This window comes from Chelonoidis abingdonii, chromosome 8 (assembly GCF_003597395.2).
Source record: "Chelonoidis abingdonii isolate Lonesome George chromosome 8, CheloAbing_2.0, whole genome shotgun sequence".
In the NCBI taxonomy this organism is placed as follows: Eukaryota; Metazoa; Chordata; order Testudines; family Testudinidae; genus Chelonoidis; species Chelonoidis abingdonii.
Genome location: NC_133776.1, coordinates 57,437,475 through 57,450,270, shown reverse-complemented (window position 1 = coordinate 57,450,270; position 12,796 = coordinate 57,437,475). Strand labels below are relative to the sequence as shown.

General features: G+C 40.7%; 1 protein-coding gene across 6 annotated transcripts in view; it reads right to left on the bottom strand.

Annotated features, from left to right (window-relative positions):
* Window positions 1-10,565, bottom strand: part of PASK (PAS domain containing serine/threonine kinase) — a 49,979-nt gene extending 39,414 nt beyond the window's left edge. For 5 of the 6 annotated variants that reach the window (XR_012656400.1, XR_004373836.2, XM_032781448.2 and 2 more), the window contains exons 1-5: window positions 10,426-10,558; window positions 7,051-7,252; window positions 5,035-5,270; window positions 3,079-3,249; window positions 507-647 (exon numbers count right to left, since the gene is read on the bottom strand). Coding sequence is in view for 4 of the 6 variants with exons in the window: in XM_032781448.2 (XP_032637339.1) it covers window positions 507-647; window positions 3,079-3,249; window positions 5,035-5,270; window positions 7,051-7,213 (711 nt within the window). In the remaining 2 variants the exon portion in view is untranslated. Of the gene's footprint in view, window positions 1-506; window positions 648-3,078; window positions 3,250-5,034; window positions 5,271-7,050; window positions 7,253-9,924; window positions 9,997-10,425 lie in introns of all 6 variants that reach the window. The other variant, XM_075068649.1, reaches the window with a different exon arrangement.
* Window positions 10,566-12,796: the final 2,231 nt, after the last annotated feature.

Sequence of the window (12,796 nt, the reverse complement as noted above, 5' to 3'; positions counted from 1 at the left end):
ATATGGCTGGAAGTGCCCATGAAGAGAGACAATACCAATAACAACCACTGATTCAGTAACCGGATGTGGCATAATACAGTGTCACTCTGACACTATTTTTATGCACAGAAACCACATGTAGCTAAAATCCATGTGAGGCAAGTGGAAAAACAGAATCTGAGATTTCTCTCAACAAAAAGTGTTTGTACACAAAGATTTACAATCATGTCTGTTAATTCACCTGCAGTATTTCATCTATTCCACTGCAAAGTGTCCCCTGAGGAGAGACCACTCAGCTAATCTTGTTAGAAAGTGCACGTCAAGACTGAGATGAACTGGCACAGCTGCGTGGGAGAAACTTGCAGAGTCTGCCCACACTACACCAGGCTCCAGCCAGAGCTACATACATCTTTCATAGTCATGAGTACTAAATTGTCTGTTAAGGCTTTTAAGACCCCCTCACTTGCAGAAAATCTCTTATATCACATTGCTCTGACATTCTGTGACTAATAGAACCGAACACTCACATCACTTCTGAAGGAAACAGAGGCAGAGAGCCTTTCCACTGGTTCCAGCACAACCACACAGCATCGGTTGTCCTTGTTTCTCATTCTCCTCATCCAGACTGAGACAGGGATCTTCTCATTGCTATGTCCTATAACATCCACCTGTTAACAGAAATCAGCATTAAATACAGTATACCAATATGTCTCTTTTTACCTACCAACAGCTTCAGGGCAATGAGAGCTGAATAAGATATGCAGGATAAGGGATCTTTCTATTAATTTTTTGAACAAGGGCAAAGTGAAAAAGTCTTCCTTAATAGTCCCAATTCCTCTTGCATTCTCCAAAACATTCAGTTAAATGAGAACCTCTATTTGTACTATAGGGGGCTTGACAAACAGTTCTGAGCAGGACTACAGGACTGCAAAGCAAAGCTGAGCTGTCATATCTGAGATGAACTACAAGTGAGACAAAGTGGCAATCTTGGGGCAATCCCACTATACTTATAAGGCATTAATACATGAAGAAACAGTTAAATCAGTGGTTCTCAAATTTTTGTACTGGTGACCCCTTTCACACAGCAAGCCTCTCAATGCGACCCCCCCTTATAAATTAGTAACACTTTTAACACAATTATAAATGTTGGCTGCAAAGCGGGGTTTGGGTTAGAGGCTGACAGCTTGCGACCACCCATATAAGAACCTCGCAACCCCCTGAGGGGTCCCGACCCCCAGTTTGAGAACCCCTGAGTTAAATCAAGCATCCTCTTTTTGTGTAAACTAAAAACAGAAGAAAGCAGCTGGCACCACATCATGAGGCACTCTCTGGCCAATGTTACTCTACCCTTCTTGAGGGCATCTTTGAGTATGTTCTAAGTTACAACAGGAGCCTGGACCAGTGGAGGATTACAGGAGACAAAAGCAACTCCTTCGTGCGGACTGTTCCTACACTGCACTTGGTGCTCTTTGGCTGCAGCCAAAGATCCGACCTAATGCCTTTTATGTCCTGAACTATTTCTTATCTTCCCTTTCAACGTATAATAGACATGCAAATAGACACTAAAAACGAGACCACAGCACATTCAGTGCATGCATAATATCAATATGCAAGCTGCATATTTTTACATTTATATCTCCAATATTGCGGCTTTGCTGAAATGCTGTTACAAATAAAGTTGTTTAAGTTACTCAGCCATTAAAAGAGCATGCAATATTAAAAACTTCTTTGTGCTTGGATAACAGCTTTGTTTTTAAACGTCACACCTGACATGCACAATCAACATGGAGTCCTCAGTAAGATCCAGTGCTTTTGCTTTGTTAGAAGAAATATGGCTTTAATATAAAGGGCCAAAGATTTGTAAATAGCTCACTGGTCACACATACTATGTTGCTCTCTTCAACCTCAGAAAAATGAACAAGGTGTTTCCCAACTTTTGCATGCATTTTTAAAAATTATACTCTAACACCATACATTCAAAGATGCATTCCTTATGGGAATCTCAGTAAGTTACAATAACCAAAACAGCAGCTGGATCCTTGCAAGAAAAGTTATCAGTAGCGTTACTGTGGAAACAAACCAGCAGACTCAACTTCAACGGTAGCTTTATTAATTTCAACTGTAAAAATGCCAGTTTCATTTCTTGTTGGAATAGATTCCTCTCAAATAAGAGGATTATTTCATATGAGGTTTACTCACCTTTTCCCCCTGCCCTGTTCATATCAGGGCTTACTAGTTTTGTGATAGAAAGGGTTAATGCATTTATACTACACCACAAGAAGTCTCTAAAATACATTTAATAGCACAAATTTTGAGTTGAACAGCTGCCAGAAATGCTAATTTTTATTCTGAGGCCAAACCTTCACTTTTCTCCGCAAACTTGTTTGAGGACTGAGAAAGCTGTAGTTGTGAAGTGCTGTAAATCTTTTTTAAAAGAGAAGACCCGCTGAGAGGATATGAGCTCCTTTTCCCCCCCCGAATATTTGCACACGCATTAACTGTGGACAATAGCAGCAAAAAAAGGCTTTTTTTTTTTTTTTTAAAGACATTTCTCTCAGACAGTTCCACATACTTTATGGCTTATTATATTCCCTTGAAGGCAAGATATCAATTGTTCTTTCATGTTCAGTTAAGTGTTTTGCCATATATATCCTCAGATATTTTATGGCATTTGACTGCTTTGATAACTACTATAATTCATGGAATGCAATTTGAGAGTTTAATTTTTTTTTAAATTACATTGAGGCAGCCCTTGGGAATCTAGCATTAGTATTAAACTGCTCTATGTTGAGTCATTAACATTGGTTCTCTCTCTAGTGTTCATTATGAATTCATTTGAGCAAAAGTTATCCTGACTATACAAGTTGACACAAGCAAGAATCTTATGTGTGCCTCCCAAATGGACTTCATAAGCCAGAATTAAAAAGGCAAAACACGTTTATAAGCTTCTTTTCAAAAAGAAATGCCTCTACTGTCAAACAGTGACAAAAGGTTACCTCTAACCCAGGGACATGTACTGGAGGACACTGAAGAGTTAAACTGAAATAATCACACAAGGGTACTTCTGTAAGGGATTATTTGCTTGAACATCTCACACACCACTGTTCCAGAAACCACAGCTGCATATCCATCATCCTCCACATGGTCCTCCCCTAGGGCCTCCACTATACCCTGAGTAGATTTTGATATCAACTGGGATAGCTTCTGGCCAATCAGCTCGTGACTACTGTACCCAAGGAGCTTGCAGGCTCTGTCATTGGCAACGAGAATCTAGAAGAGACGAAAAAGAATGCAGTAAGAATTTTATTTCTAGTTCTCCTACCGGGTGGCTGGTCTAATATTTCACTATGTCAAATTTTCTCTCATTGGAAGTTGGAAATGATAGGTCCTACTTTTATTCTGAAACCTGTTATGTATTTCACTTCATACTTAGTAGTACACCTCTACCTCGATAGAACGCTGTCCTCAGCAGCCAAAAAAATCTTACCGCGTTATATCGAACTTGCTTTGATCTGCCAGAGTGCACAGCCCCACCTCCCCAGAGCACTGCATAACCATGTTATATCCAAACTCCTGTTATATCAGGTCACATTATATCGGGGTAGAGGTGTATTCCTATGTCTGTTTCAATTTTATGATAATCCGCTGCTTCACACTTTGTCTACATTGCCAGTTGAATGACAAAACTTTTGTCATTCACAGGTGCTTAAAAAAGCTCCCCGAAAGACAAAAGTTTTGCCATGGCAAGTGGCAGTGTAAATGGCTCGTTGTCAGCAGGAGCGCTCTCCTGTCGACAACAACGTGAACCCCACTCATAGGAGGTGGAAGTATTTTGCTGGCAAAAGTGCTGACAAACAGAATTTACACTGCCCGACTTTTAGCGACAGCCGTGTCACTAAAAGCCGTGTAGTAAAGACAAAGCCATAGTCACGTATCTGGTAAATGAAACAGAGACACTGCTTTCTTTTTATCTTTCCACCCTTCTTATATACTACTCGGCACTCTCCAGCTGTTTGGCTTGTGAAAACAAAACTATCTAGTGGAATAAAATTATGTTACATTTACAAGTAAATCCTAAATAGGACTATACTTTTACACATATCTAACAGCAGAAACAATTGATCAGCAACCTGCAGATTAGTATCCAAAATCCAATTAGCCAACCCTTGCTCTTAACTTAATTACAATTCCTTTAAATTGATTACAGTAAAATCTAGTTAGCACAGTGAAAGCGTCCACTTTACAAGCTACATCAAGCCACAGCTGTCTCCAGCTTATTGTGGCTGCAACTGCTGCTTGCAGCTGACCAGTCTTTATTTTATTTATATAAAGTGACCTGCTCCAGACCTTCAAAAGGTGCATTAACCACACAGTGTTTACAGTTCTTAAAGCAATTTTGTACCACAAAGAGCATTTTACATACTCAGTGTAGGCCCTATGTCTGCATGAGAAAAGCCTAAACTTTCGGTCACCTAAAAAAGCTGGTCATAAGCTTAAATGAATACAGCACTAAGTACAGACAACTCCAAGTATATTTAAATTTTATAATTTGTATTAAAGTTTGTCCTCAAGTTTTATTTTCCTCTACTCTGCTTGAAAAGGGCTCAAGAGATCAGTGTTCTGTCTGATCTTGTCTTGTGCATTTTGCCAATTCTAAAGTATACTTGGGATACATAAATCTCACATATTTTTTAAGACATGATAATGACTACGAGTTCTGTTACATATACAAGTAAAAATTACACAAGTCTGCATCTACATAAAGCTATGTGGGTTATAACAGAACTATACAAAGCTTATTTTTAGTGGGTGGTCCTGCTACAGCCATGGTAAAATGCTGGTACAGGCAGTCCTTGAACTTAAGACACAATTGGTCCTGAAAATTGCGTCCTAAGTCGAAACATCGTAACTCAGAACCGCAATCCACTCCATTCTGGGACGGAGCGTCATAAAGTCGAAACCAATTGTCGTAAGTCAAATCAAGGTGTCAATTCAGAAATGGCTAAGTGCCATTCATCGTAAGGCAAATGTCATAAAGTCGAGGATTCCCTATACCTCTGTTGTCCTGACATCCACAGTGAAGATGGCTTTATTTGGGTTGCACACAGCAGCTGGGAACGAATGGAGGGATTTCTCTACACTCAGGACATTCAAGGAGGAACAAGAAGAGGTGCTATCGACTGAACAGGATAAGGAGGCAAGTTCCAAATGAGCCCATGGGTTACCAAGTTTGCCAGAACAAATGTTGTGAGCAGACAGTGAAGATAAGCAATAGGAAGTCCATCCATCCGCTAGAAGAAAAGGAAAAAAAATCAACATCTCTGTAGCTAAAGAAGTCTGATATAAAAGAACGTTTAGTGGGAACACAATTTTCAGGGAAAGATCAATTACCCACTGAAGCAACTGTCAAGTAGTTTAGTCCAAAAATTTAAAGGTTTTGAAAAGCTCTCTTTAAATACAAAAGCCTTGTATTAAATAGAAATGTTTTCAATATTTTTAATGTTAATAAGAACTGTTGTTTGGATCAGATTTAAGTATTCCAGTACCTATGACTCAAAGGTTGGAAAAATGCGATGTTACTGGTTCCCACACACTGTTTCGCTAGCCTATTTTCTTTTGGCCAAGCTGAGAAAAGAACAAACGATGATTTTAAAAATTCTCTCAGTTTTAATAATCTAAGCTGTTATTAATGATTTTTACATAGACACTGTCCCATTAAATATTTGTTTAGTCAGAAACTAGTTAATTAGCTGCTTATAACTACAGCAGCACTGGAACTGGTGAGGAAGCGCTGTTCACCCACCTATACTTTTGACTACTAACAAACAAACAAACAAAAAATCTGTAGGGCACATCTTGCCAAGTGACTGTGCTGAAATTCTCAGAACTCCTACATCGAAAGAGAGGTACTTCAAGGAAATATCACAGTATCACCTATAAAGTCATTTCAATCCCAAAAGAACAAGGAGCTTTCAGGGGTAGGCAGTACAGGAGAAGGTGTCTAAAACAGTGGGTCTTAAACTTTTTGTTTCCCCCACGGACCACCTGAAACCTGCTGAGGGTCTTGGCGGACCACTTAATGATCTTTCCAAATGTTGTTTGTACTGTTAGCTAACTATTGTAAAGTTCTTTGGATAAAAGCGTTTATATAATAAAAAAAAAACCTTAGTAATAAAAGGTGTATTTGTTCTACAAATAAATCACACAACTCATTTTAATATCAGTAGTCTTACCTTTCTAATGCGATGGATGTGCCCACTCCCCCCTGTTGCAGCAGACCCCGAGCTGCGCTGGGAAGAAGAAGGTTCTCTCTCTCTCTCCCCCACCAGAGCAGCCCCCAAGCTGGGGCTGGGAAGGAGAGGGGGGTCTCTCTCTAGACACAGAGCTGAGACTGAGAGGAAGCACCGTCTCTCCCTAGCAGCTGCAGCCCTGGAGCTGGGGAAAGTCACCTCTTTCTCTGGCCACCGCAGCTTTGCACATCCCAAATTCCTCTCACCCCCTCTTCTGACCTCACTGCCCCCTCCCAACTACCCACTATTCCCCCCAAGGCCAGCACCTCACCTTACATGTGCATCTTCTCCAGGGTTCAGGCACCTAATTAGTGGAGCCATGCCAGCGCAGCTCCACTAATTAGGTGGGTGGCCGTTCATTCTCTCATGTGCAGCCACCCGAAGGTTCGCACCTTAGAGGGAACTATCTGCGGACCACCTGAATGGAATCTGGACCACAGTTTGAGAACCTCTGGTATAAAACAAGGCAACATAAGGGTACATAAACCATTATGCTGGTAATAGTCACCTTGTAGTAAGACCTTCATCCAACCCATGTATATACTCTGGGTTCAGAAGTAGTCAAATTCCTTCTACATCCCTATATCTGTTCTAGTTTCAACCACCTTCTCCTCCTCGCCCCTTTGGTACAACTTCCTGAACACGTTATTTTTTTTTTTCCAATTACTTCTTTAACTGTGTTATTTCAAATTTATTGGGAAAGTCTTAAGGCATTGGAAAGAACACATATCTTGATTCATAAGTTCACATTGCCAAATTCAGAGTGCTACACGATAATCACCAGACAAAGAAGCTTTACTCCGGCAGAGTCTGGAAAGTCCACTTTTTCTACTCTTATTAGTCCAAGGGTAGGATTTGCTCAGCTCATCAGAGTCAATTGGTCCTGGAAGGAGTAATCCTGATGAGGCGCCCTCTTCAGAGAAGACACAATCCTTGGTTGACATATTCAGACCTTGTCTGAAACACCACAGCTAGGAATCCATCTATAATGGAAATATAGAAGAGATCAAGGAGATCAATGATTGAGAGAACACTACATGGCATACTGACAGCCACCAATGTTCCTCAGTTTGCACCACGAAAAATAAAGACGGAGTGAGGTGAAGACAAGATTTTCCATGGAGAGATGAGCCTTTGGTGTGGCTCTCTGCTGCTCATACAATACTTTTACTGTTGTTCCACTATTAATCTTCCTTAAGGAAATCCATCTTTCCCTGAAAGATTCATTTTTCAGCAGTCTTTATTATGTATAACTAGCTATTTAGTAGTTTCCAAATTCACAATGGAAGAGACAAAGTAAATGTTACACTCTACATTAAATGTCTCTCCTCTACCAATATCACTTTAAACAGTAAAAGTCTTAGGGCTTCAGAAAAGTTGTAGAGGTTTTGTCACTATCCACAGAGAGTACAATCCAGCTACATCAGTGTTAGTCTGATAGCTTCATCAATCGAACAACTGGAGACACAAAAGAGGTACACATGTCCCCTACAGAATTCATGTGCTTAATCTTAACACACACATCTATATCTATGCAAAAGAGAATTAAATCGGGCAGTTACATATAGCTAAAAATTAGGGCTGTCGATTAGTCGCAGTTAACTCACACGATTAACAACAGAATTAATTGCGAGTAATTGCACTGTAAAACAACAGAATACCAATTGAAATGTTTTAAATATTTTTGGATATTTTTCTATATTTTCAAAAATATTGATTTCTATTACAACACAGAATACACTATTATTTTTTATTACAAATAATTGCACTGTAAAAATGATAAACAAAATAAGTAGTATTTTTCAATTCACCTCATACAAGTACTGTAGTGCAATCTTTTTAATGTGAAAGTATAAGTTACAAATGTTGATTTTTTTTATTACATACCTGCACTCAGGTAAAACTTGAGAGCCTACAAGTTCACTCAGTCCTACTTCTTGTTCAGCCAACCACTAACACAAACAAGTTTGTTTACATTTAAAATTCTTATTTACATAACCTGAAAGTGAGAACAGGCATTCGCATGGCACTTTTGAAGCCAGCGTTACAAGGTATTTATGTGCCGATATGCTAAATATTCGTATACCCCTTTATGCGTCGTCCACCATTCCAAAAGACATGCTTCTATGCTGATGATGCTCATTAAAAAAATAGTGTGTTAATTAAATTTGTGACTGAACTCTTTTGGGGAGAACTGTATGTCTCCTGTTCTGTTTTACCCACATTCTGCCATATAGTTCATGTTATAGCACTCTCGAATGATGACCCAGCACATGCTGTTCATTTTAAGAACACTTTCACTGCAGATTTGACAAAACACAAAGAAGTGTGAGATTTCTAAAAATAGCTACAGCACTCAACCCAAGGTTTAAGAATCTGAAGTGCCTTCCAAAATCTGACTGGGATGGGGTGTGGAGCATGCTTTCAGAAGTCTTAAAAGAGCAGCATTCCAATGCGGAAACTACAGAACCTGAACTACCAAAAAAATAGAAAATCAAACGGCTGGTGGCATGTGACTCAGACGATGAAAATGAACATACGTCAGTCCACACTGCTTTGGATCGTTATCGAGCAAAACCCGTCATCAGAATGGACGTATGTCCTCTGGAATGATGGCTGAAGCATGAAGCGACATATGAATCTTTAGTGCATTGGCACGTAAACATCTTGTGACACCAGCTACAACAGTGTTATGCGAACACCTCTTCTCACTTTCAGATGACATGGTAAACAAGAAGAGGGCAACATTATCTCCTGCAAGTTGTAACCAAACTTGTTTGTCTGAGCCATTGGCTGAAGTAGGACCGAGTGGACTTGTAGGCTCTTAAGTTTTACATTGTTTTATTTTTGAAGGCAGGTTTTTTTCTGTACGTAATTCTACATTTGTAAGTTCAACTTTCATGATAAAGAGATCGCACTACAGTACTTATAGTAGATCGGGGTTCTCAAACTGGGGGTTGGGACCCTGATGGGGTCACAAGGTTATTATGTGGGGGGTCGCAAGCTCTCAGCCTCCATCCCAAACCCCACTTTTCCTCCAACATTTATAATAGTGTTAAATATATTAAAAAGTGTTTTTAATTTATAAGGGGGTTCACACTCAGTGGCTTGCTATGTGAAAGGGGTCACCAGTACAAAAGTTTGAGAACCTCTGTGTAGATGAAATGAAAAATACTATTTGTTTTTTACTGTGAAAATATTTATAATAAAAATATAAAGTGAGCACTGTATACTTTGTATTGTGTTGGAATTGAAAGCAATATATTTGAAAATGTAGAACACATCCAAAAATATTCAAATAAATGGTATTCTATTATTTTTTAACAGCATGATTAATCACAATTAATTTTTTTAATCGCTTGATAGCCCTATTAAAAATACATTGCTTATGCATTATCTATTTGCTAATGTGGCATTTTTATAGTTGCCCTCCAAATGCCCTTGTTTCTTTATACATCATTAAGAAATAAAGACTGGAAGGATTTTTTTCCCATCCTAGAGGGCTGGTTTGATGTTTCAAACATAAATTGTTAGCCCTCGCACCTTAACTGAAGGAGTTATGGTGCTGGAGCTTTAATAAAAGCATGCTTTCTCCAAAACATTAGTCACTGACGTTAACTGGGCATTATACACACAAAAAAACTCCCCATCTCACCTGCTCAACTTGTGCTCTCTTATTACCTCCCATTTCATCCTTTCACTACTTTTCCAGGGCTATGAGTCTTGCCTATGCCAAGAAAAGCACACACCCTGTTAAGGGGATCAAGAACACGTGCCATGGAGAGCGGGGGACGGAGGGTAACCAGGCTGCAGCCTGAGCATAATTAAACAGCAACCCCTTAGCCCGAGCCCCGCAAACCCGAGCCCGCCCCCAGCACAGCCCTACCGCGAGGGTAACCCGTGCCCCGCCCCAGATCAGAAACCATGGCTACTACAGGCGCCACAGGAACCTGCGCCAGGAACACGCACACCAAGGGAACGTGAGGCCAAACCAGCAGAGACCCGGTCCTCCCCCTCACAACACCCCACGCCCAGGGAACACCTGTCACTTCCCGCCCCGCTCACCCCCGCCGGGCGACCCACACTCCCCCCTGCCCCCAAGGGTCCCGCCTCTTCCCCCCGTGGCCAATCTCCTCCCTACAGGTTCCGGACTCACCACCAAGGTGACCGGCCTTCGCTTCAACGCCCCCCGGGGGCCATAACTACCTCGGGCCCAACGCGGCCCGCTCCCCGCCCTTCCCCCACCTCGGGGCGCCGGTCACTGGGACCTGGTGGCGCGTATTGGCGCGAAGGGACGAAGGGTAAAGCACTGTCCTCACCAAGGCCAATCAAGATGGTGAGAAACGGGGACTGTACAGATTGACAGCCAGAGGAGCCAATCAGCTCCCGAGTCGGTGCTCAGCTGGCCGCTGAATGGCAAAAACGCGGCGTAAATAGTTGCTAGGGCCCCTTTGGGCCCGGCCCACAGGATGTCAGAGAAGGGAAAGTTAATTAAGCATCTCCGGTCAAGCTACCCGCCCCAGGAGAGACTGCTGTAGCCAGGATTGCAAATTCTGGTTGGATGTATTCCATATTGATGGGTACGTGTCACCTGAGGACGGGATGCAACCATAAAGTTTCTTGACATGTTAAATGGCTGCTTCTTGGAGCAGCTAGTCCTGGAACCCACCAGAGGAGAAGCAATTCTTGATTCAGTCCTCAGTGGAGCACAGGATCTGGTCCAAGAGGTGGATATAGATGGACCCCCTTGGTAATAGTGACCATAATATAATTAAATTTAATATCGATGTGGCAGGAAAAATACCACAGCGGCCCAACATTGTAGCATTTAATTTCAGAAAGAGGACCTACCCAAAAATGAGGAGGTTAGTTAAACAGAAATTAAAGGGCACAGCACCAAAAGCGAAATCTCTGCAAGCTGCGTGGAAACTTTTTAAAGACACCATAATAGACGCTCAAATTACATATATACCCTAAATTAAAAAACACAGCAATAGAATCAAAAAAGAGCCACCATGGCTAAACAAAGTAAAAGAAACAGTGAGAGTCAAAAAGATATCCTTTAAAAAGTGGAAGTTAAATCCAATTGAAAATAGAAAGGAGCACAAACACTGCCAAATGGAGTGTAAAAATACCATTAGAAAGGCCAAAAAAGAATTTGAGGAACAGTTAGCCAAAGACTTAAAAATAATAGCAATTTTTTTTGAAGTACATCAGAAGCAGGAAGCTGCTAAACAATCAGTGAGGCCACTGGACAATCAAGATGCTAGAAGAGCACTCAAGGACGATAAGGCCATTGCAGAGAAACTAAATGAATTCTTTGCATCATTCTTCATGGCTGAGGATGTGAGGGAGATTCCCAAACCTGAGCCATTCTTTTTAGGTGACAGATCTGAGGAACTGTCCCAGATTGAGGTGTCATTAGAGGAGGTTTTGGAACAAATTAATAAATTAAATAGCAATATGTCACTAGGACCAGATGGTATTCACCCAAGAGTTCTGAAGGAACTCAAACGTGAAATTGCAGAACTACTAAATCAGCTTCTATATCAGATGACTTGAGGATAGCAAATGTGACACCAATTTTTAAAAAGAGCTCCAGAGGTGATCCCAGCAATTACAGGCCTATAAGCCTGACTTCAATATTGGTCAAAATACTTGAAACTATAATAAAGAGCAATATTATCAGACGTATAGATGATCATAATTTGTTGAGGAAGAGTCAGCGTGGTTTTAGTAAAGGGAAAACATGCCTCACCAATCTACTAGAATGCTTTGATGGGGTCAATAAGCATGTGGATCAAGGGGGTCCAGTGGATATAGTTTACTTAGATTTTCAGAAAGCCTTTGGCAAGGTTCCTCACCAAAGGCTCTTATGCAAAGTAAGCTGCCATGGGATGAGAGGGAATGGGATGGATTGGTAACTAGTTAAAAGATAGGAAACAAAGGGTAGGTATAAATGGTCAGTTTTCAGAATGGAGAGAGGTAAATAATGGTGTCCCCCAAGGGTCTGTTCTGGGACCAGTTCTATTCAACATATTCATAAATGATCTGGACAAAGGGGTGAACAGTGAGGTGGTAAAATTTGCAGATGATACAAAATTACTAAAGATAGTTAAGACCCAGGCAGACTGCGAAGAGCTACATAAGGATCTCTCAAAACTGGGTGACTGGACAACAAAATGGCAGATGAAATTTAATGTTGATAAATGCAAAGTAATGCACATTGGAAAGCATAATCCCAACTATACATATAAAATGATGGTGTCTAAATTAGCTATTACCAAGAAATTAGCTATTACCAAGAAAGAGATGTTGGAGTCATTGTGGATAGTTCTCTGAAAACATCCACGCAATGTGCAGCAGCAGTCAAAAAAGCAAACAGAATGCTGGGAATAATTAAGAAAGGGGTAAATAATAGAACAGAAAATATCATAGTGCCTCTATATAAATCCAAGGTACTCCCACATGTTGAATACTGTGTGCAGATATGGTCGCCCCATCTCAAAAAAGATATATTAGAATTG